Consider the following 27,388-nt stretch of genomic DNA (forward strand, 5'->3'; position numbering starts at 1 on the left):
TCTACATTTTTATTACTACTACGTATTAATTATAAGTATGGTCGATTCATTTCACCTTTCTTTGCTTTCTTATCTCTTGCTCTTGGGAACCAACGATGTGTTGTTGTTAGAGTTAGAGAAGCTAATTGCTGCCTTGCTATTTCAGGCTTCACATCTTTAAACACCCTTTTTACTTCTTTGTAATCGCTCATTCTTAACACACCACTATCATCTTTTATATCTTCTGGTAATGGTTTTGAAAACTCATATGGGAATTCTTGTTCTTGATGAAGAGCAACTATTGTAGAACCATCATCTGTTATAACAATCTTATTGTAGCATCTTGCAAGAATATTTTTTGGTTGATAAATAATTGAGCGTAGCAAATAGGACATTTTGCAATAATCTTTATTTTTTAAATATACATATTCCTTAAGGAAATTTAACCTCAACAACGGCAAAAGTCAAAACATTTGTCATTTGTACGCGTCACAGATAATTAATAATTATTGTGATTTACAATTGACTACTTACAGTGGATTTTAAGGAACTGTTCATAATATTTAACATTTACATCTATAGAAAATATGTTTCTCTTATTGAGCGACGTGAAACTAAAGTTTAACTTTTAACATTTTACTTTGATCGCACTTTAAAAAGACTTTATATGGTCAAATCTAAACCTCTGAATGCAACATTGCTTCCTGCAACATTTGATCTTCTTTTATAATATATATATTACAATAATATAATTGTCTGAGCGAAACATTTCAGACCTATAAAGATCACACTTCTGTAACGTATGCATTTTTAATTTTTATCATTGCTTAATGCATACATATATTTAAAAATTTTATTTAAAATGCATGCATGACAACACTAGTGTTTTTTAAGATCAAGTTTGACAACTGTCAGAGAATGACAAATGTGTTGTTTATTTCCATCTTCGATAATTTTCTGATCAGATTCTCAAATACTTCTTTCTGATATACATTGTTTTCATAGCTAGTCTATTTTGTTTAAATGGATTTTCCTGCCACACCAGCAAATGCATCAGATAGCAACGACTATTCAGGGGCAACACCTTTGCAATTTGATGCAGCACATGACAACAACAAACGACGCAGGTATTGCATTCATAAAATTGATTCACTATTTGAGAGTCAATTGAATCAATATAAATAATTTAAATATTTTCAGCTCCTCCAGATCAATAAAGAGAAGACGTTTTGATGATGAACTTGTTGAGTATAGCTTAGGCCTACCAGGGGCTTCGCTAGGTAAAAACGAGAAAAGAATGCGAACACAATCGTATACTAGTAATTTGCCCGAGTTTCCTCCCGTCGGAACTACTCCACTAACTCCGGTTGCTCCAACACAAGAAAGGCGACGAGCTTCAAGTAAAATTTCGGGTGGAGGAAGCTTAGTACGAAAGCCGCGACGCAAGGGACAACTTAGTCAATTATCGACTAAAGACTTGGGGAGATGGAAGCCAACCGATGATTTGGCTTTGATATTGGGAGTACAACAAGTAAATAATTTTTTATGTGATAATTTTCATACTGATATATAATTTCGGAAATAACTTATTCAGTAGATACCTATTAAAAATGTTGGCTATCAGATTTGTAACAATTATAGTTAAGAAGTAACAAATTTAAAAAAAAAATATCTCTTATATATTCATCTTTTAAAAAGTTATACTTTTTTTGTTTAGACAAATGATCTTCGTATAGTTCACCGAGGAGTAAAGTTCACTTGCCGCTTTACTGTGGGTGAGCTACAATCTCGGTGGTATGCTCTGCTGTATAATGCTGAAGTGTCACGCGTGGCAATTGCAGCAATGCGCAACCTGCATCCTGACCTAGTAGCAGCTGTCCAACAACAAGCCTTATATTCTACAGCTGAAGAGGATTTACTAGGAACTTTACCTAGTGTAAGTATAACATTTAATCATGAACATCAATTGACAATTTTCCAGTAAAATATTCAAGCCATATTGTCTTAATATTATTAATTATTATGATTTTTTTATTTTTTTTATAGTATAGGAAGGTGGACAAGCATATGGGCCACCTGATGGTAAGTGGTCACCAAACGCCCTTAGACTTTGGCGATGTAAGAAATGTTAACCATCGCTTACATCACCAATGCGCCACCAACCTTGGGAACTAAGATGTTATGTCCCTTGTGCCTGTAATTACACTGGCTCACTCACCCTTCAAACCGGAACACAACATTACCAAGTACTGCTGTTTTGCGGTAGAATATCTGATGAGTGGGTGGTACCTACCCAGACGAGCTTGCACAAAGCTCTACCACCAGTATTATACGATTAGAATAATAATGATAGATATAAATCTATTTAATCATAAATACTAATGCTATTACATAACATACAGTGGAATTTATAGAGTAATATCCACCTTAAACAAAATTTAGTATATAATGTAAAAGATTAATAGTGTTCTTGAAACCTATATATGTATAATAGATAAAATAATATTTAAAATTGCTTTATAGAATTCCCATCCAGCTCCAGAGAAATTCCAAGAGTTGTTAGAACAAAACCCCCATGTTTTCTATCCTACAAGAACTGCTAAATCACTGATGGCTCACTGGCAATTGTTGAAACAATATCAACTACTCCCTGATCAAACTGTGCAACCATTACCCAAAGGTATATTCCACTGAAAGTTATATTTATTTTATATTTAGTTCCGAAAATAGGTAAATCTCAAGTCAGCGAAATAAAATTCTTAAAATAAATAGAAAAATTAGCTTGAATTGACTATAAATGCCTAACTTGACCTCATTATTGACATCTGAAATAGTTATATGCCTGTGTTTGGTTCTTCTTCGGTGGACATTACCTCATAATATAAAAAAAAAAATTCTTACCTTATTACCTATAAAATGCATAAATTTGACATGTGAATAATTTTTTTTAAATATTTTAATATATCTTTACCTAAGCTTTAAATTATATTTTCATAAAATACATTAACTTATTTTCAGGACAAAATGAAAATATTGTGACATTCTCTGATGCGGAGGAAACCATGAATGATACAGAACTGCCAGATTATAAAGAAGATGGCATTGATGTTGAAATGCAACTAGCTGACAGGTGTGATAAAAATTGCATATTGTATTTGTATAAAGTTGATAAATCCAAGTGTATTGGCCAAGCTCTTTGAATAACTTTTGGATAATGGTTTTTGAGTCGCTACACCCGGAACAGGGACACTTTCAGCAGGCTTGTTGTTTTGTTTGCCGAATTGGTGACAAATATGTGTATATCATTTGTTTAACACGGTATTGTATTTAACTATTCTTTTATATTGATTTTGTTATAATGAAATAGAAACCATTAAATTCAAAGTGTAATTATGAATTAGGATATGAGTAAAAACTATTATCAGCTATTTGAAGTAAGGGCCTATTCTGCCACAAAATTACCCTCCGAACATATATACTTTGCCTATTAGAATTATTTGCATATAATTATAAAATACCAGTTACTGCACAGAAATAAAACAGTTAATAACACAGTATATTTTATTGAAAACCTAATTTGCAATTCGTTTTCAGGATAGAAAAGAAAGACATCCGACTGCTGGAGAACTCTCTGTCCCGCTGGCAGGTGCTGGTGCAGTCGGTGGCAGGCGGTAGCGTGGAGCTGGACAAAAACACGCTGGCCGTGCTGCGTGGCCGTCTTGTGCGCTACCTCATGCGCTCCCGGGAGGTACTGGCATTTAGTCACGCTATATATTAATTGCACGACGATTAGATTGTCCTCATATAATGTACGTTCGGCTGTTCCGTATTTAGAGTTATACAAGCTAGTAGCCTTACTCTTAAACAGAGCTACGTTATCTGAATAGCACTTTGTTTAATGGTTTTTGAGTGGTGGAGCTGATAAGGCCCACTCCTGAGGTTCCAGTAGCAGTTTGAAGAAGTTGTCTCTATTATGCAGCGCTTGATCCGGTCATGTCGGATGGCTGTTCCATTTAATTTTTGAGATACATAAGATAATAAAAGTTATTTATCACTTTATTTTATTCATCAAATTATACACAAATGATGATAATGTCAGCCCGACTGATTTCGGTTTTCGCGAATTGTACAGAGAAGTTTTCGATAGAATAACCAGATATCTTTTTTGGCCAATCAAAAAGGCTTAAATTCAATATCCAAATGCAATGATGTTAAATGAGAACTAGACTATACAAGGCAAAATTGTAAAAAGGAAAAGCTATAAGTATTGAATCTCCTGAATTGTGCGCACGGTAACTACGATACTGCAGCTCCACGACGGTGTATCGCAGTTGCAATATGTCACAGGTAAAAGTGTATTATTAAGGTGATGCGAGAGTCGTAGCGGACGCTCTACGTTCTCTATCAGCTTGCATTTTGAAATGTAAATAAATAATGGCACCCACCGTTGGAAGAGTCTGCGGCGCGTGACTGTCCGTGTTCATCGGCCGTGCTTGAATTTTTTTTTTTTTATAGAATAGGTAGGCGGACGAGTATATGGGCCACATGATGGTAAGTGGTCACCAAACGCCCTTAGACATTTGCACTGTAAGAAATGTCAACCATCGCTTACATAGCCACCAATCTTGGGAACTAAGATTTTATGTCCCTTGTGCCTGTAATTACACTGGCTCACTCACCCTTTAAACCGGAACACAACAATATCAAGTATTGCTGTTTTCCAGTAGAATATCTGATGTGTGGGTGGTACCTACCCAGACGAGCTTTCACAAAGCCCTACCACCAGTATTAACTACTGTGATAAGTTACCTATATACATTTATCTGCAATTATGAAACTCCCTTCTCTCTTCGCTTTTTTCTCTGCCTTCTCTAAAAGTTCGGACGCATTCTATGCTATTTAAATATATATCTTAACACAACGTACTACAATACAAATATGTGAATAACGATAGAACATACAACTTTTTGGAAATGAAATGAATAGTCGCTCTCGCTGTATTTACATTGAAGTAAAAGAAAGTATCGGAAGATAGGGATGGGAATAATCTGATACGCAATAAAAGTTAGACATTGTACCGTCAACTGGAAAAGGAAAAGTGTGAAGTTGATGCAAGAGAGTCAGTTTTACGATGGAGGCGTGCCCCGCGTGGAGTGCAGAGAGGGAGATTCGTGAGGTCAGACAAGACCTCTCCTTGCGAGCAATCGTGTCGGCGTTGCGCTGCATGGAATAAGCGTGAGGGGCCGTAGCCTCCTTCTGTGAAACTGGCATGGTCCAGAAGGAGACGGTGGAGTGATAATGGGAAAGGGCTGATCCTGTTCGGTGGAGACGACGTCGGTGTCGTCCAGGGCCCGGGGTTTGAAAGATAGAGCGTAACCCTGGAACCGTGGATACGTGAGGTGGTAAGGCCCCCAGCTCACGTATCCACGGTGTTCTATTTCAACCTTGAAGTACGGGGTAGGGGGAGGGGTATAATGTGAAATTACCTTCGCTCTCTAACGAGAGCTCCGCTGAGCCACGAGCGGAGCACAGCACGGGAGGGGCCGAGGATGCGTTATATCTGAGCTGCTTTCCACTCCTTAAAAAAAGAGAAGAAAGTAAGCTAGATAGCAGGTATTTAGATGACAAGGAATTGAGTATCTATGGGAAGCCGTATAGGATGTCATGAAATTAAGTCATTTATATAAATTATATTGAGTAGAACATTTAGGAGCGGATGACGTTTACAAAAGAAAGCTTTTTTTTATATTGGAACGAAGTCTTTTGTTAAATGAAGAGAGAAGTCAACCTCCTTGCTAAATTCATTTTATTGTTATTTATACCTTAACATGTCACTACTGGATTCTCAGATTGTTGCCTTTATGTAGATTTCATGATAATTCTCTCGGTGATGATAATGATCTGATAAACATTTAGGCAAATAATTAGATAAATATTTATATATATATATAGATTCTTATAAATTTTTAGGCAGTTTCATGTGGCGCGCGTGAATCTAAACCAATGATCTTGGGTTGAAACCCGGGCAAGCACCACTGAATTTTTATGTGCTTAATTTGTAATTAAATTCATCTCGTGCTTTACGGTGAACGAAAACATCGTGACGAAACCTGCATGTGTCTAATTTCACTGAAATTCTGCCACATGTATATTTCACCAACCCGCGCTGGAGCAGCGCGGTGGAATAAGCTCCAACCTTCTCAAAAAGGGAGAGAAGGCCTTTAGCCCAGCAGTGGGACATTCACAGGCTGTTACGGATGTGCTTAATGCTTTCTAATTCTGTGGTCTGGTGCTAAAAGGACCATAACACTCACTTTTGGTAATCAGAACAGAAACAATGGACCTATGTCGGTTTTTTGATGTTTTATATAATATTTTATACAATACGTATGTTAATACAATATAATATATGTTAATATAAGTATAACGTCTTCAATTAATGTTTAAAACTATCGCGATGAAATCTGCGTATGTTGGATAATGTCAATTTTTTTTTCGGCATAATTCGGCTTAAACTTTCTTACAAAATTTAAATTACGTAATTACGAATCAACAATGTTTTTATGAGCTAGCTTGAGTAAAAAAATTTTGGTTTTGTTTATTCTTATCATATTTTTATGATTTTTTTTAATCTGCTTCGGCTTTTTTTTCTCAAAACTCAATAGGTACTTTTTAATTATAATTGTCTTTTGTGTAAAATGAAATGATTAGTCAAGAACATGTCTTCAAGTACAAACCCAGGTAACAACTGAGGTTTCATAATTGTTTTATTTGGCGCTGAATGAAAATATCGTGAGAAAACCTTCATCTTTTGTATCAAATTCTGTCACACGTGTAACCACTAACATTCGTAAGTCTCTGCCCAGCAGTGGGAAATTTACAGTGTTTCAATATACTTGTGTACCATATAGTACATCGTATTCAAGTACATGTTATATACTTTATTGTAGATTGTTGTTTGATGGGCTATTTGCTAAACTGACTGGAAAGGCACTCGTTACCCATTTTATAAGGTTTAATAGTGCTATGCTTTGTATCGATTAACTACCCATTGCGTATGTTATTAGGTAATAAATGACAAAGTAGCGATGTATACTGGTTGGTATCGTGTGACAGTCTCATTGCAGACGTCATAACTAATATTATAAATACGAAAGTGTTTTTGTTTGTTTACCGTAACCGTAACAGCCTGTGAATGTCCCACTGCTGGGCTAAAGGCCTCCTCTCCTCTTTTTTGAGGAGAAGGTTTGGAGCTTATTCCACCACGCTGCTCCAATGCGGGTTGGTAGAATTCACATGTGGCAGAATTTCAGTGAAATTAGACACATGCAGGTTTCCTCACGATGTTTTCCTTCACCGTAAAGCACGAGATGAATTATAATCACAAATTAAGCACATGAAAATTCAGTGGTGCTTGCCCGGGTTTGAACCCACGATCATCGGTTAAGATTCACGCGTTCTTACCACAGGGCCATCTCGGCTTTTTTTGTTTGTTTGTTACGTCTTAACTACTCAATCGATTATCGTGACATTTAGCGTAGACGTTGTCAGGACAGGACATAGTGTACCTAACATCTCCCTCAAACGTGGCTGAAGTCGCTTTCGGATACTAGTAATAGTATAGTAGATGATATATAAAATAAACCACTAGTTTAGAGAAGCATGACGTTTACGGGCTGCCTAGCGATGTAATACTTGTGGTAGAGCTTTGTGCAAGCTCGTCTGGGTAGGTACCACCCACTTATCAGATATTCTACCGCAAAACAGCAGTACTTGGTATTGTTGTGTTCCGGTTTGAAGGGTGAGTGAGCCGGTGTAATTACAGGCACAAGGGACATAACATCTTAGTTGCCAAGGTTGGTGGCGCATTGGTTATGTAAGCGATGGTTAACATTTCTTACAATGCCAATGTCTATGGGCGTTGGTGACCTTACTTACCATCAGATGACCCATATGCTCGTCCGTCTTCCTATTGTATAAAAAAAACAGTATGTTCATGACCCCTTGTTCTATTGTCGTCCCTACTCGTAATACAAGCTTCACGCTTAATTGGAGGGTTAAATAGGATTATTAGTAATTTCCTTAATGGGCATTGCTATAAATCTTAAAAAAGAGAATCATTTACATCTTTACAATAACAATGTGTTTGGACAATGGTTATTGCCAGAATAATTAGATATATTATATAGTTCGAATAAATGAAATTCATAGCGTAATAAAGCTAGTATTTGTTATCATCGAAATAATTACCTGTATTGTATAATAATACTGCAGCAAGGATGCTTTTTATGACTATGACCGTGAAAATTTTAATATTACTTACATAAGTGTAACTCGACTTGAATTAATTAAATATATTATATTTATAAAATAATGACTTTGAATTATATCTCATTTCTCTAGATCTAGAGTTCTAAAGGACTAATTATAAATCGGAAATAAATTTCGTTGAGTCTTTAAGTCGCCGAGATGGTCCTGTGGTAAGAACGCGTGAATCTTAACCGATGATCGTGGGTTCAAACCCGGGCAAGCACCACTGAATTTTCATGTGCTTAATTTGTGATTATAATTCATCTCGTGCTTTACGGTGAAGGAAAACATCGTGAGGAAACCTGCATGTGTCTAATTTCACTGAAATTCTGCCACATGTGAATTCTACCAACCCGCATTGGAGCAGCGTGGTGGAATAAGCTCCAAACCTTCTCCTCAAAAAGAGGAGAGGAGGCCTTTAGCCCAGCAGTGGGACATTCACAGGCTGTTACGAGTCTTTAAGTGTAATTGTATAGTTCATATGATTATTCTTCATTACATTTTGAATGCAGGTTCGTGTTACTTGAGCTATATTCAAACTGCACATAAGCGACATCAGCCCGAGCATATCGGTGCCCTAGTCAAATAACAAGAATGCAAACCTCATTCAAAGAAAAAAAAAAACAGAACACAATAAAATTCGAACATATTTGTATTTAAAAAATAACTCAAGTATGGATACAGATTATAATATTAAGGCGACGTAAGTTCGATTGTTTTTTGTTTTTTAATATTTATTATCCTAACACGAAAATAGTCGAATGAGTATATTTATATCATAAAGTATTAGCCTGTAAACGTAACAATATTGAGCAAACGCTTTTTCAACTTTTAAGAAAGGGCTTGGTGCTTATTCTTCCAAGCTACTCCTGCATGTTGGTGGACATATATGTGGTAGAATTTCATCCGACACATTTCGGAATCAGATTTCATCGAGATTGATAATAGATTGTGCCCGTTTATGTAATGTGGGAGTTATTGACATGAATTATCCTTTAGTTCATATATTATTTACATATAACTATTTTAGTACTAACAGCTAGGACTAGGATATACTAGTGAAAATTTGAAATTTGTCTAGACAATTTGTACTTTTTTGTTTTAAATTAAGTCTTAAGCTGCCGCCTGATTTGTTATAAAGACGGGCCCGCCTTGGAATATCTAATCTTTACTTCTTAATCAAATCAAATCAAAATTTATAATAATATTAATATTGAAATATGCTAAAATTCGATTTCGTTTTTTCGGTTTTAACTAATACGATTTATTTAAATTTAGCCCGATTCACTTACTGAAGGTATAATAATTAAAAATGTATTCTAGTTTTATTGTTGTGATGCTATTTAAATAACTGTTATTAACATATGTTAAATTGTTTATTGTGTATTTGTTATGTTAAAATATAAATTTCACTTAATACACCGTTCACGCTTCAATGTCGAAATTGTATAATAATACGGTTGGCTTAACTAAAAGTTCAAAGTCATCATTACGACTGAAATGTTATCTACAATCAATAAGCCACTGATCCAATATATTTTTAGTAATATGATAATATTAAAAAATAATAATGATTATAATTAAGTCGAAATGGAAAAGAACATCTCCACTAGGATTACGAAACAGGCGATGCAAAAACTAAGCCGCCTTCATTACAGGTTAGACTAATTACGTTTTGCCTGGACATTTTAAAGTTTGACGATGGTTATCATCCATTTTATATTTCGAGTTTTGATCGCGATTTTATTTTAGCTCACGATATTTCACATAGTTGCACCTGTCGTCGCCACTAACTGGCTTTAATACAGTCTAATTAATATCGTGAAATGAATTCATAAAATGAATATCGTCTTTTTTTGTTCATTTTTGTTTTTAACAAATGTTCGGCAAATCGAATCGAATAATTTTGTCGAGTTTAATAATACTGCAATCCGACACATTCATCTTAGAAAATAGTGTTGAAAACAACAGCTTTATCTTAAACGAACATAACTTCGCTCATAACTTTGCGTGAACTTACTTTATGATGATAATGTATATAGTTTATTGACTTTCCTTTATTATAACTTACCCAGAATGTGTTTTTATCAACTTAAGTATATAACAGTTCAAGTTACAGTTGCAATTAGAAATTGTATTTTTTTTAAATTATTATATTTATGTCTATCCACTTATCATACATCGTACCGCCAAACAGTAATACTCAGTATTAGTTCCCAAGATTGGTAATATTTCTTACAGTGCCAGTGTCTTTGGCTGGCGGGGACCACTTATCAGATGGCATACCAATAAAAAACTAACTTAATAAAGTTATTTATATAAAATGTATACAGTATTTTTCTTTGCGTTATATATCTAGCAATAATTTTGCTGACAATTATAAAATCCATCAGTAAATCTCTTGAATCGCTTTTATTTTATTTTCAACTACTAACAAATAAAAAAAAGAAAGTTAGCGGTGATTTATCTTCAGAAAAATATCCAGATACGGCTAAATTATAGATTAATTTTACCTATATGGAGATAAGCGAATAACAGTTTAATTCTATAATAACGAGATAAAAGTTTTAAATAGATTACGTACTTCGGATAAAATGATTAATAAATAGGCCACAATATATGTTTGTATGTCATTGTCACAATGTTGTGTACGCGTTTCTATGGCGATAGTAAACTTTGAACACATGTGACATACATTGAACTGCCTATGTATGCATGTTATCTTAACACTTACCCGAACAAATTGCCTAATATTTATAGTGTTTGAATGTAAACATCATTAATCATTTTAATTCTCTCGAGTAAATTCGTGTCAAATACTTTTCGATTATAAAAAGCTATACTAATAAATGAGGACTCGTTTTTTTTAATGTCTAACTGAAAAATTTACTAAGGCAATACACATAACTTAAAAGAGAACATGCGGCCCTTTTCGGAGAAGATTTTAGTGTATAATATTATTATTTAATGTAGCTGTGCTACGCAGGTTTATTCGCTTTAAATCTTAATACGTGTTAAGCGTAAATTAAATATTCTTGTAGAAAAATAATAATGATCATTTGTCTTTGTTGGATTGGGTCATTCAAATTTCATAGGAATTGGCAGATTTTTACGGCAGACCTGCCTACCGATAATCCTCTTTGGAAATGATATTTTATGTGGATTGGCCTCCCCCTTAAAAACGGGTTGTTTAAAAAGTACATCATAGGCGACAATTATGACACATACGGATTGTGACGGGTTGCTCTATTCTCGTCAGAGCGTCATGGTAGCATGCGAAAGCGCTCCCGCGGCGCTCCTCGTTAAGACGGAAAGGGTACCGCTGGTTTTTTTAGTGGGTATTCCGATGTTCTGGGCGCACTCGGCGCCTAAGACACCGGCGAACGCGTAACGCGTCTTTCCAGCGATAAAAAAAGAAGATTGCTATATTCTAGCGATACAACCAAATACATACAGTAACAGTAACAGCCTGTTAATGTCCCACTGCTGGGCTAAGGCCTCCTCTCCCTTTTGAGGAGAAGGTTTGGAGCTTATTCTACCACGCTGCTCCAATGTGGGTTGGTAGAATACACATGTGGCAGAATTTCAATGAAATAAAACATATGCAGATTTCCTCACGATGTTTTCCTTCACCGTCAAGCACGAGATGAATTATAAACACAAATTAAGCACATGAAAATTCAGTGGTGCTTGCCCGGGTTTGAACCCACGATCATCGGTTAAGATTCACTCGTTCTAACCACTGGGCCATCTCGACTATTTTTTTACCACCACATACATAGCTTCGATAAATACAGTAGAGATTATTTAAAAAAAATATATTGAAAAAGGACAGCCTTTTTTCAAAGAACTGCTAAACTACTACTACTAATACTCTACTACTGCAGGTAATTTTTGCGTCCAATCACATGATTGGGCGCACATGTGTAAAGCTTTATTTGCAATGGCGGCTTTTACTTTGCTAGGCGGGTTGGCTTTTTTAAAAGATTTTATTTACTCAGTATGTGGTCAAATTTAGCAACTAAATTTTATACCAGTTCCCATCAACCGAATGAGCTTGGAAAATTTTAATATTTATAATTTCGAAGAAAATTCAATAATATGGTAACATGGTGGTGGTCTCAACTCCTCGTTTACAGTAAACGAGTTAGTTATATCCATTGTGCTTATCTCTTTTCTTTGTTTTAGTACATGGGTTATAAAAAAGCTTGTTTTTATATTCATTTTATTTCCATTTAGTTAAGCCATTACAAATGGTATAAGACAAGTGCAAGCAATACAATTCTAATATTAATTGACCTTATACTAAAAAGCACGCCGATCCCAATCTAGCTGCACATTAACCGATGCATGTTGACGTTAAATGTGTGTAGGTATGTACAATAGTCGGAATCAATTTTATGAAGGATCGATATTGAAATTACTTCAGATGTGTGTCACGGTTCGGTCGGGCATCAAGGACAATCCTCGATCGCTGAATGTTATGTTTTTAAAATTACAATAATTATACAATGCTAATTATATGTATAGCTCTATACCTATGGATTCATCATAGATAGGATGTGATTGTATCACGTCAGACTCGATTTTGATGACACACAGACTGGAATGAGAGAAGAGCCATTTCTTAAATGTCCAATGCACACATTGGAAGATTATCCGATGTTGTTAGGTAACCTATGTATATAATATTTTACGGTGGAACTTGTAAGCAATGTCGTATGTTTTGCTTTATATCGAAACGATTGAACACGAAATTATTGCTATTTGCAAATAGTCTGATATTCTCTACAATATTTTCTGTGTTATGTAACGTTACGTATGAAACAGTTTTTTAAAACTGTTTCAATAATTTTTATCTTATAATATTACTAATAAAAACTACTATAAATTAGTATAACCTGATACCCTAGGGATATACAAATCATCGCACATAGCAATCAATGTTTTCACAATTTTATTGATGCTTCATCATTCTTTGGGTGAATCGATAATATCGTACGGATTAAGCAGCTATGGTCTTATATTTAAATAATATCGCGACAGTATCTCCCATCTTCGTCTAAAACGAAGCACTATGATATCTATTTTTAAATAACTTTGAACCAATTGTTTAAATAAAGTACACTTGCTATAAGTACATAGTAACAGCCTGTTAATGTCCCACTGCTGGGCTAAGGCCTCCTCTCCCTTTTGAGGAGAAGGTTTGGAGCTTATTCTACCACGCTGCTCCAATGCGGGTTGGTAGAATACACATGTGGCATAATTTCAATGAAATTAGACACATGCAGGTTTCCTCACGATGTTTTCCTTCACCGTTAAGCACGAGATGAATTATAATCACAAATTAAGCACATGATAATTCAGTGGTGCTTGCCCGGGTTTGAACCCACGATCATCGGTTAAGATGCACGCGTTCTAACCACTAGGCCATCTCTGCTTTTTTTAAGTACATAGTTTAAAAATAAATTAAAACTAACCTCAAAACATTGTCTGAATGTACGCTTTAAATAAAAACTTAACATCTACAACAAACGAAAACAACATGGGCCATAGAGCTAATAATATTAACGCTAACGCAAAAATATATTATTTTTAACGTCTATATATATATAGTCGTTAACAATCACTTGTAACGATCATTTTCTGTTGGTCTTTTTGGTAACGCTATACAATATCCGATCTGTCGAAGTGAAAATAAAGTAATCCTAAGCAATATTAAAAAAAACAACATGTACTATATCCACCCAAGTCCGTTCCCAAACTAGAACCTACCATAATATGAAAGTTTTTATATCAATCTTAATATTAGCTTAACATATTTTGTCTCATTATAATACTAGTATCATGTGCCTAAGCTTTATCGACGGCATAAAGTTCTTAAGCAACCTGTAACTTTGTTTAAACTGAGCTATCTATTTATTATCCTACTCAAATAAAAGAAGATTCAATTTTTTAATAATTTTTCAATATTTTTTAAAAAAAAATTGAAAATACGTACAACAAATAAAATATTCAAGGTCTCGTATTTCAATTATAATCTAGAAGGTATTTCTATGCTTGCAACCGCTAGTCGGACTTTTAATCGATTTGTGACTTCAATTGATTAATGTATTGACTGTATAAAATATGAAGTATCCTTTTATTGACATACAATAATTTTGTTCTATAATAAAAGAATAAGTTTAGTTTTAAACATATAATGTAGAAATTGTATTGTAATATGGTAAAAACTAAAATTAACCTCCATCGTACGTGACTTCGAGGCAGAATATTTTGCGCCTTACTATATATAACTGGATAGATTTTTTTCCCTGGATTTAATAACAATTAAAACTGTTAGGTACCTCATTTCCCATATAAATAACGCTTGCATCCGAATAATATCCACAACAAAGACATAATAAATATTGATAATGATCAATTCAAATTAAATGTATGTTCTACAATCTGCAAAAAAGATAATTATATAACGTGGTAAAACAATCTCAGTGAGTACACGGTGCACTTTAATACATAATCAGTTAAAAATAAAACAAATTTAATTTAATAAACTTATTTTCACATATTTTTTTATTACACATTATTATAATTAACATAACTTTTATTATGTTTAAAAATAGTATTTTATTATTTTAATTGAGCCAAAGTTTATGAAATTGCTTTTGAGTTTCGACCGTGAATTAATTTTTGCCACCTGAATAACGATCGTTCAATGTTATGTGACTCGGTGTGTATCAATAGCGTGTTTATACAACATACATGCACACCGCCATTGTTGAGGTTGTGTATTCAAAACAAGACGTACTAAATGTAATGGAATGTTTTGAAGAGAACTCTGTCAATGTCCGGCGAATCCGCACGAAGATGTGCTGTTCTATCTCTGTAATTTATCATATTATTTTTATATTTGTCTGCCTCGTTAGCCTAGTGGCTAATTTATAAGGTTGCAAATCCTTATCCTTGGTTCAAACCTAAAGTCGAGCCAAGATATTACGTTTTTCTGTCTAGATAATTATCAGTAGCAGCCCGGAGCTTTGAAGTTTACCGTGTTTACACTCCAATGTTTCCAATGTCCCATCTGGATGCCGGATTATGAGACTAAGGGAATAGAGAGTGCACCTGTGTTTACGTACACACTTGTGCACTATAATATGTCCCGTGCATCTGCACGGGACATATTATAGTCATCTGGCTAGTCTCTTGAGAACGGTCGCCGTAACCGAAATCGGTTAGGAGGACGTCATTATCTTTAGGAATTCATCTACCGGTCGAGTCTAAAAAGTTATTATATCCATACATATTTACTTATTTAAATCTGACGTAGAAACTATATTTCATCCTTAATAGGTTTACTTGGGGTCATTTTAATGTGTTATTTCAAATTGAACACCAATAAATAATAAAATAGAAAAATATAATTGTTATGTTCAAAAGTATCAGATTAATTTATTCCATGGTATTTTTGTTTATGTAAATATGGTTTATTATATAAAATTTTTGTCAAGCAATCAAGCTATACGGCTAAAGCAATCGATAATTCATGTATAGCATTTACAATGGTTTAATAAATAATATTATTTAAGTAGGTACGTAATAAATTAATTAAAATGTACATTTTTTAAAATAATAATAGTAATGTTAATAAAATATTAATGATAAAGGTGAAACATATTAACTTATATATTATTACTCATGAAACTTTTTTTATAAAATATTTATGCATATATTTAATTAAAATTAATCAAATTTGATGCAGCGGTTTCGATGTTTGTTTCGAGAACTATTATATATGAGCGGGAACGGTCCAGTTGTTAGAACAAGTAAATTTTAACAGAATTTTTATCGTACGTTCAAACTCTAGCAAGCTCTAGCTTTATTTAACGATATTTTCATCTCCTTAATTTGTAATAGTTCTCGGATCGTCGTCGGATGAAAATCTGATACGTTTATCCTCCAACTCGCATTGGTGGAATAAACTCCAAACCTCATCTAAAAAAGAAGGGGCGACTTTAGCCAAGCAGTCTTACATTTATTGCCTTTTATCTTACTTTTACTATCCTATAGCAAAGTATTGTTTTTTTTGTCGATCACTCAGCTTATAACCTCTCTCCAATCAGTAGTAGTATTAAGCATTTAAATTATTCAGTCATTTTTTTTAAACATACGTTATATCTTAGTTTAAAGTCATATTAATCTTGTAAATGTATTTAAAGGGTATTCATATCACATCCATAAATAGAATTATTTTTTTCTTGAAATGTGTGTTGCAAGTGCGCATATTCCGTTTAATCGGTATTGTCGAAATCGTGTAATAAAAAAACTTTTATGGCTTCGATAAGGAAACATTGCATTGCGACGCTGTAAATATTGGCTTTCCGATGGGAAAGATAAAAGCAGATGTTCTAGGAATGTACGCATTAATATTATGTATTAATGATCTTATATTTTAAATATTTACGGGATAATGTAGAGAATATAAAATTAAAAAAAACTGATGTAGTCATTTTGTTTCCAAAGTAGTACTCATTCAATCATTCATTCGTTTACTCAATAACAAAGAATAGTTTCCCATTTGATCTCATGGCTATCGTAAGAGTATCGCATTTATTAATATAAGCACATAGCGCTTAGACAACCCTTATATTGGTAAAATCCAATCCACCAACAATGGTATTCCCAAAGAGCATATCAGTAAAGCTGTCCGTAAAAGGCTGTCCTTATTACGTTTTACTTGGTGGTTTTTAGTCGGTGCGTTTTTAGTCCAATATGTATTTTAATTCCTGAAATTTACAGAATCAGAATCTTATACAGATACTTTGAACGTCTTAAAATCCTTTCATAGCTCCCCTCTACATTGCGAAACGTATTTCGTTCAGAAGCCTCACAAAGAATTATCTTAAAGTTTAAGTTGCGTTGACAGTCAGTCTAAATATTTTATATATTACTCAATTGCGCACCGGTAAAATAAAGATCTAACTTAAGGATATTATTTTAAATAACTATATCAAAGTATCGACTCAAGCGATCTCCTTGCTCGTACTATATTTTATATACTATACACGATACCGCTTAATATTTATATGTATTTTTTGTATTATTCGTTAATTAAATTTTAATTATAAGAGAATCTTTAATAGGAATGTGTTTATTTATTTAATTTATTATGTTTTTATTGCACACAATTTACAAGAAAATAAAAGAAGAACAGGTTGATTATAAACTATGCAAAGGTGGCCGTATCACTTACAGTGATCTCAACCAGGCACCGTCTATTAAGGATTAAGACAAGATTTTTTTTTACATTTGTATTGCAATTAAATACTTCAATATAATACTATAATATGCAATTGTAATGTATTCTTATGATTTTTTTAACAAATGATATGGTACATATATAAATATTTATCTAAAACATTTTAACAAATTATAAGCAAGAAAATATATTTTTTACACGAAAGATTGTTGCTGAGTTTTCTGTAAAAATTCGGAGATATTTGCCTTTGGAGACCATATTGACTAAATTAAAAAAAATAGAAATAACATAATTTATGCGACGTCCCATATTATAGGTCGTAAATCGGACTAGTAGTTTTTGCATGAATATTGAAAAACAAACAAAAAAAGCTTACCTCTTTATAATATTAGTTTGATATAGGGGTCCCTAACTAGTATTATTGTCGCTTGTCGTTTTAATCGAATTATGTTCACCTTTATTATGCATAAAATTAGATTTTTGACGCCATTAACCATACAAAAACAAAATATACTTATAGATTTGCTAATTTGAACGCCATTATAATGATACTGCTGCTAAAGAAGTGCGAATTTTTCATTTTATTTTCCTGTTTCTCTGTGTTAATGAGTATTCGTATTTATCCGACTGTGCTATCCTTATTACTTCGATTGATCAGGATATCTGTTTATTTTATTCTAGATATCGAAAATGGACAAAATAACATATCAGTACGCAAACGATAAGAGTTCATAATACATTTCATCGATTAGTTTATATAATTAATGACAAATTAAATGAATATTACAAAAATAAATATGAAATATAATATAAAATCTAATACAAAATTAAATAATTGCATTGAACATACATTAAAGTTGCGTTTATATCGCGATATTTTGTTTCGATATTCTATCTTTCTAAAACGATTTGGAATACTGAAACGATGTTTTAAGCCGTTTCGTGACGAACTGTTTTTTTTTTAAACCAGTTCTGTCATTAGCATCTAACTCGCGCCACCTACTGTGAGTTAGGGTTGCCATTTGTAAAATTATTAAACGAGGACACAATGCGGGTTACAAGTTCACGCTGTTTCATGGAAATATGTAGAACACAACTGTGTTTGTAGGCTTTGGATGCGGTAGCCCATTGTCCATGTCCACCATCAACGAGGCTGTTGGTCATTTGCCGTGATATGCGAATATTGCTTAAACATGACTTACACTTTTATTAATGATTAATTAATATTTCATATGGTGCTGTAATTATGCTACACGATTTCTAAACCTCTGCTCTTTTTCTAACCCTATACGTAAGAAAGAGAAAGCAATAGTTTTCGCAAAACTTTAAACAGATTCGTCACCGCTGTGTATGTTTTTATTATTGGAAATTTTAAATGGAAAGCAGCCCTGTATTGTGGTGTTTGACGACAAAGCGTACTAACTGTTGTCACTATTACGAAGGTGGTACTAATTGATGCATCTCCTACTTACCCGTTACTCGTAAAATACTATTTATGTTACAATTTTGCGGTTACGAAGTAATGTTTTGTAGAGAAAATTGATTGTAGATATTTAACCTTATGATATTATGATTGACAAAGTTGCTAAAGAAAATAATAGTGCGTGAATAAAAATAGTCGCTTATATTGATTTTTCATGTCCATTTTTGTAGCTCATTTTATTTATTAAAGAAAGTAATGTTATTGTTTTTATATAGGAAAATAAATATGTTGTATATTATAATAATACTCTTTCTCAGATAAATAAAAAGGTCAAGGAACTTATTATTTGCAATTGGTCCTATACGAAATGAACTCATTATCATCATTAATAAATAAATTGTCATTAATATTATACTTATATATTTTTTCTGTTTCTGGCGTGTTTCCGCTCGCGTTTGACACCGCAATGTCAAGAGATTTTTTGGAGTTTGCAATTTTACATAAAACTTTTTATTACTTTTTTTTTATTTGTTCCTTCTAGGGTTTCACGTAGATAAATCAGTCTATTAGTACAACCTATTTGCATTTTTTTCTGTTGTTTTTTGTCTTGTTGCAAGATGTAATTAAAATTGTAAATATATGCAACTGATGAATCTTAAATAAATAAATGTATAAAATATAAGCACGTAAATAAATAAATGTTATGAAATCGGACCTGTATTAAATCTGTTTATCTCCTTGGAATATGATACTCGGGCTTGGGCTTTACTTCTACGAATTACCATTAAAAATACTAGAGGCGATTATTTGATAACTTACACTGCTTAATAAATAATATAAAGACATTACATCAAGGTTACACCGTTATGGAGAAAATTAAACTTAAACTGGTATTTAAACTGTAACAGATATTATTTTATATAATTCATAAATGCGACATTACTTTTGTTGGTTTGTTCCTATATTTCAAGCCGCAATAGAGCAACGTATAATCTTTCATTGCTTTGTAAATCTTTTTTGTTCCAGAATAGCTCGAAAATCCAGTGTCGATTTCGATCTCATAGTTTTGGGTTAATGTTATTATTACTAAATTTGTTAAACATAAATAAATAATCAACCTAAATAATAATTATAAAAGTTACAATACATTTACATAACTCCTATAAACATAATATAATGCGGCAAATTAAAATACTTAAAAGTATTACCTTTAATTCATTGTACAGAGTAAATATATGCATTTTATTTTTAACAATTGTAATTGCGATCGTTGTGTTTCGTATTTTATTATTCAATTTTGGTAGCTCGTGAGCCGTGAACAACATAAATCAATAGTCTGATAACCCGATATCGTACGTATCAAAATAATTACATGTTTAAAATTAGCGTTATTATTATTGTTATTCATATATCATGTAAAATAAATGTTACATAGCTAGTGCTAATTAAGATAAAAACAATCTTTGACATATATTAATAATGTTTTAAATATTGATATATTTACTTCAAATTACCTGACTATTCCGTCGTTATGAATAGTATTCAAAATATATATTAAACAAATGAAAAAAATCAAAAGTCTCCATTAATAATAATTACGCATTACAATGGTTATTTTTTAACTGTCTTTGAAGTGTCAACAACATGTCACTTTACTTTTGGTTGGTATCATCATATTGACAACATGAAAGTTGCCAAATTTCTTTTGGTGGAGACCCATAGAATTTTCACAATGTGTAAATGGCAAATAGTTAAATGTTAATATCTAATAAAACTAATTGTTGACTTTTTCTATTGGAAATGCACCAAACGATAATAATTAATAATCATACATTTATACTCTTAATAATAATGTTGTAATCAATCTGCTTGAGTATACCATATACATATTTAAGATACCAAAAATGGAACCGTGAAGGTGTAAATAATTATTTTGACACGGTAGGAGGTCACTTGAATTATTCCAAAATCACAGTCCATGACGTCATTATTATAAATTACTCATGTAATTTGCTTGTATGTTGATTTAAAAAATATATATTATTTTATATTTAAAGCCATTTTTCTTTGAACATTTAGTTTTAATTATCTGCTCATTTTGATAATTATTGCCATTTAAAATCTTTATGGTAATACTCCGCGTTTTGAGGTCTCCAAAGCATGTTTCTTTTTACACATAAAAAGAATGTGTTCATTGTGAGAACAGATGCATATAGCATTGAAAACAAAAATATAACTGACGCGTAATAATGTGACAACTGATTGGATTTTCAGTTAACATATAATTTGAGTATATATGTTTTTTGAATAAAAAATACTATGGCCAGGTATTCCATTCATACCAACTGAAAACATCGTCGCTTACATAAAATATTTATTTTATGTAAAACAGTTAATTTGTTAATCAAGAACAATGCGTTTTTTATCGTAATGTTTGTCTTTACATTATTAGATACATATCAAACATTAATATATATCAGCAGTGCTATATATATTAATTTATATTATTCTTACAGATTAAGCCTTACAGATAAATGTCTTATTTTTTATTGTTTGTGATGACTGATCTATCATCTTACTGCCTATATAGAGAAAGTATAAAATGGTATAAAGGATTAGGCAGACTTTAATGGCGGTCGAATTTTTTATTACTTACTTCATAACTTTTTGGCACTAAACCTTATATTATATAAACTTATATGTGCCCGATAATATTATTTATGTGTATCAATTTTAATCCCGTTTTGTTTTCTTATCTTAAAGTATTATACTTCATTATTAAATGTAGAAGAATCTATATGAACTAATTTGCCTTCGCAAATGACTCATGAGACCGAAGTAGCTAGTAATGCTGTTGATGAATCCTATCTTTTTACTTCAACTTTTCCATCTTTCTCGCAGTGAGAACAATAAGGTATAGGCCAATATATTTATTACCTATTCGTGCTGACTTCTCAATCATTAATATATTCACAAATATAAATAGGCACATATCAACGTTTTATTTCCGATGATCAACAGAGCTCCTTTAACTCTCGATCAACATATATTTATCTCATGTCAACTTGTCAAGTTCATATTTTGATAACTATTTCTATAGGTAATAAACTCCTTATAATCAAAGCGAGACGAATTAGCAAAATCGTTACATAAAATGAGTCGCTTTAAGCGATTGCACGGCGCGGGCGCGGGCGTTGTCACTCACTTCGTCGCAAAATGATGATAAGTATTATACGGATTTTTCTGCGCGCAAAAAAGTTTTAAATATATTATTCTAATATTTGCGTGCTAAAAAGTATTAAATATGTTATTCTATAACAAATTTGAAATGATTGACCATTTTAATAAAATTCAATCAGTTTAATGATTTAAGAAAAAATACCGGAATTATGTAATTTCATTTCTATAAATCTTCTGGAGTTATATAAATATACTTCTTTTTTTTATATATATATTAGAGCTTAATTAATCCTTTAAAAAAATATGCACTAAATTATACAGGTGGTGAGAACGAGTATTGAAACTAGTAGGTAACCGAAGGTGTTTAAAAACGCTTCATGATATAAATGTATAAAATATTTCAAATTGCATTAACGAAAAAAAGTGTACGGTCTACAAGATAAAAGGCATATAATATATATTTTTTTAAAACTGTCGAAAACAAAATCCTTTTTCTATTAAACTTAAAAGATTAGAGTTCAAGAAATAACAAAACAATCAATCATATATTATAAATATTTAATAATAATAAAAATCATCGTTATAAAATACAGTAAGTCGCTAAATATTTGATATTGCATTATTTTTTTAAAATTAATTGGTCTTCATCCTACGTGACAATGGCGAATTAATCTGTTGACGCAACTAAAATCCATGATAAAACTAATATGTATGAATAAAAAAATACTATGGTAATAAGTTTATGTAAGAGAGAATTGATTTATTCGTTAACGAACAATATGCTTTTTTCTAAAATGAGCAAACGCCTGCTGATATATTACATAGACTTATCTAATGACGACACTGTACATTTATTAAATATAAGAGAATAAAAACTTCACGATAATTTTTTTTAATAGAATCTCTTTCTAGAATCATCTAGAAGTCTTAGATGCTTTTTTTGTACCAAATCACGTTTTATTTTTAATTTAGGTAGACAAACGGTCCACCTGAGACTATGTGACCGCTTAAGAAATAGTAACCATCCATTACATTATCGATGTGCCATCAACCTCGGTATCTTGGGAACTAAGATATTATGTTCATTGTGCCTGTTGTATCATTGGCTCGCTCACGCTTCAAACCGGAACACAACAATACCAATGTATACTATTGCTGTTTGACAGTAGAAATTTCGATGTTACCTACACAAACATGCAAAATCGTATCGGCAAGTTTTGTATTTACCTCCATACTTATTTAAAACATAAGTATTATATTTACCATATAAGCATATTTTGTTTCGTAACTTTGTTTCTAGTTCCGAACACAAATTAAATTGCAATGTACATTATTGAACGTAATTGATTTGCACGATACGATCTTAAAACAAATTCGATCGTAATTATTGATTAAAATAACATCAGCAAATCTGGTGTGTAGGAAATAAATTTGGCACTCGAAGCTCGACCCGTTATTTAAACGATGTGTTTAATAATCCTTTTCAGAAAAAATTCTGTCTTATTAATTATTTAAGATTTAAATATGAATCGTGTTTAGTACAAACAAAAAAAAACAAGTTTAAAATCTTAGTCAGTTGTCTAGAGTTAATAGAATTATAAATAAAAATAAGATAATCACACAATTTCTATTACGTTCTTTTTTTCTCGATAACGTATGGCTGAAAAAACAACACAAGAATGTCGAATGTTTTTGAAAGATAAAAACGCTTTGGTAACAAAAAATTTACACACTGTATTTCTTTCCAGAATATTTCTGATATCACTCCTTTTTACGGATTGATAAATGTGTTTTTTCCACCACTGTTCATAACTGCACGACTGATATCTAACAGCCGCAATCCACTGTAAATAATTTACAAGTATATTTTTTGACAGTGTCTTGATGATGTAATATTAAATGTTTTAAATACGAGCCACTGCACTGTAAATGTGTACATTATTCCGATAGTACGAACGCCACAATTAGTTACACGTATCCACTGATAACGTTATCAGCGGCATTGGCGCGTCAACATTATCTTGTTTGTTTTAAAATTATAAATAAGAAGTTATTAAACAGTACCGTCAAACACAAAAATGTTTTTATTCAGTTTTTTTCCTTATGTCTGAACTAGCGTCTCGCTTCGACTTCGGAAGAGTATAATAATAAAATAGGAAAGATTTTATATTTAATATAAAGATTATAATACAGTTTCTGTGTTTTTTTACCATGTTTTGTTACATTCGTAGTTGTTTGTTAACGAAATTTTAATTGATTTATTAAAAAAAAAAATTACCTACGCACAATTTTTTTATCATAATCAATACTTTCGTAAATTACAACTTTGATAACGATTAATACAACATTATTAATTAAACAAACTTAAGTTTACCGGGTTTTTTTATAATATTATCGGGGTTTTTGTGACTTATCTATGTCGCAGGGTCATTGTCAAAGCCGTGATATTATAGTTTCCCTAGTGACATTATAATTTATGCCAAATGATTATTCGGAATGTCCTGACTCTTCTTAATTTCATCCACAACAAGGGCCAACTTCAGTTAAGAGATATAAACGATTGACCAAGACAACCAACATTTGTGAGTGTGCAAATGAATATGAAAACCTGTTTTTTACCTCTAAAATTGTTATTGAACTCCATTACCATAATTAAGAATTGTGCGGATAATGGATAAGGATGGTATAAGATTTTTATACTCAAATCCTAAGGAAGAAACCAAATTAGTTTGCCCCCCAAATTTACCAGCGATATGATATTTCTGTCTTGCTACAAACATAGTTTGTTTTGGAGTCGCTACAGGTTTCCATTCAATACGATTATCTACACAAAAAAGTAACGGTAAAAAGCTAGGAAAATAATGGCAAATATTTTGTCCTATTAATATCAAAAAGCTTCAAGCTGATTTTGACTTTCATTCATATAATATTTCTGGACAGTGTTTAAGGTGGAGTAGAATAGAAGTGCACCATCTCAATACTATGGTGTAGTAAGAGCAGACTGAAACTTTTGTTAAGCGCATCCATCAATTAAGCAAATAAACACCTCAACCAAGCGCCAGTAACATGGCAGGGAACAACCCATCTGCATTTGCGAATAGGTTTAGACGAATTAATCTGTCAAATCCATTCCATGTAGCTTACACACTGGGCAGACCCTAAACAGATGGTATAAGATCAAGCTAATGATATTGATTATTCTTATGGGTAATTAAAAAATTACCTACCGTTATGGTGACCCTATAAAAAAAGAGCTAAGAAGAAAATAAATAAAAATCTCGACGTCGGTTTTTTTAAATAGTGGTTGTCAACTTTTTACTTTAATTACTACCTTTATACTTCCATTTACTTATAACTGTAATTCAATTATTACACTATTTTTTGCACTATTACTCTTACAACTAAAGTGTTAGAATGAGTATCCACTGCTGGATGTTTATTTAACAAATGTTTTATTTAAATTTACTTACTTCATTTATATTATCGGCAACGTAATAATAGATCAAGGACAATTAAAATGGAAAACATCGCATATTAATTGAAACAGATTATATACGTAAAGCGACTTCGTAAGTCATAAATATTTAGTATTACTAAAGGTTATATACTATAAATTTGTTCAGTTTACATATAAAGTACCTGTATAGAGTGACGTCTTTCCGTTTTCAATTATTATATTCGTGGTTAGCGTGTTTCACTTATCATGTTAATATCCCGTAAATCCTGTATTTATTCATTGTGATATTTTAGTTTTTTGGCGGTCATGTAACGGTTCCGTCTGTTCGTACGAAATAGAAATTGTTATGTATTTAACGTATAACTGTATCTATTTTTATCAGCGGTACATTGTATAGTTCTGTAATTATAGTTATATCAGCACAGTGATCTTTCCTCGACCTTGCTATTAACATATGTACAATAGAAGAATTTGTCGCGTATTTGTAACGGTCAAACATTATGTTAAATACAATCACCGGTTGGTCCTACTGACACTCATGATGATATATCAAAAAGGTTGATTACATTTCTTATAATTATAAATATTTATTTTATAAATTTTTCTGTTTATGGTACAGTGGTTATAGCGTTTATTTTTTTTCGCAAGATCGCGGTCGGTCGGAGCACCAGAGACCATACCATCGATGTGGACCTGAGCTTGGAAGGTCCTGCCGCGAAGGTGTCAAGGAAGCAAGCGACTATTCGTTTGCGTAATAGCGGAGACTTTTTCATGTCGTCGGAGGGAAAAAGACCGATTTTCGTCGACGGCCGTCCGGTACTCCAAGGGAACAAAGTGAAACTCAATCACAATAGTGTTATTGAGGTATGATCATGAACATAATCTAAGACTAATATTTCATAAGCTAGGAGGTTAATTGTTTTGTTTGAAAACAAAAATAAATTTCTTATTTCTCAATGATTCTTATTATACTACTACACTAGGTAAAATTTATTGTTACGTTTTTCATTTATCAGTAACAATTCAATAATCCACATATAACATGTGGTTTAATGTGTGCTCTTACTGAAAACGAAAAATGCGGGAAAGTGGATAATATAGATTAACACCATTTCGTAACAAAAATGACTGTTACAAATCAAGAGCTGGCTTTTTAAAGTGTATTTCAGGAAAGCAGGCAGATAATAAGTGGTTAACATTGCCCATCGACTATGTTTGGCGAAAGAATAAATGATTAGTGGTACCCGCTCAAACGGATCTGCAAAATGCATCGAAAACTTATTCTCTGTCCGTCTTGAAACGATACGTTACCATTTGTATAAAGTATTGTCAATTTAATAAAGTATTTGCAATAATTCTAAACTAGGGGAGTTTTGACTTTTTTGTTGATAATATATTAATGTAAAAAATTTACTCATAGACAAAGAATTTGAAATTAATATTCAATAAATACTCAACTACTGGCCATTATACCTACCACTTATTATTTATTTATTTTATATATTTATTTATCATATGGTATTTTTAATTGTCCTTTTTTTTGAGAAAAATATTATGAATAATATTTAATAGCTGTTAATTAGAATAATGACAGAAAAAAAACTCGCATATAAGCTTGGTGTCGGTATTGACTTTAACATTTTAACTTATTCACAGATCGCGGGACTTCGCTTCGTGTTTCTGATTAACCAAGAACTGATCAGCGCCATACGACAAGAAGCTGTCAAAGTAAACATACCTGTATAAATTAAACAAATAAAGGATCAATACGAATAAAACATTA

General features: G+C 32.1%; 1 protein-coding gene across 1 annotated transcript; it reads left to right on the forward strand.

Annotated features, from left to right (window-relative positions):
* Window positions 1-895: 895 nt before the first annotated feature.
* LOC126769131 (microspherule protein 1) lies at window positions 896-27,368 on the forward strand. The gene is made up of 8 exons (XM_050487731.1): window positions 896-1,106; window positions 1,180-1,510; window positions 1,697-1,915; window positions 2,503-2,659; window positions 2,998-3,109; window positions 3,574-3,727; window positions 26,254-26,469; window positions 27,262-27,368. The coding sequence occupies exons 1-8, from the start codon at window positions 1,003-1,005 to the stop codon at window positions 27,349-27,351; spliced, it is 1,383 nt and encodes a 460-aa protein (XP_050343688.1). The 5' UTR covers window positions 896-1,002; the 3' UTR covers window positions 27,352-27,368.
* Window positions 27,369-27,388: the final 20 nt, after the last annotated feature.

Source organism: Nymphalis io, chromosome 1, assembly GCF_905147045.1.
Source record: "Nymphalis io chromosome 1, ilAglIoxx1.1, whole genome shotgun sequence".
NCBI lineage: Eukaryota > Metazoa > Arthropoda > Insecta > Lepidoptera > Nymphalidae > Nymphalis > Nymphalis io.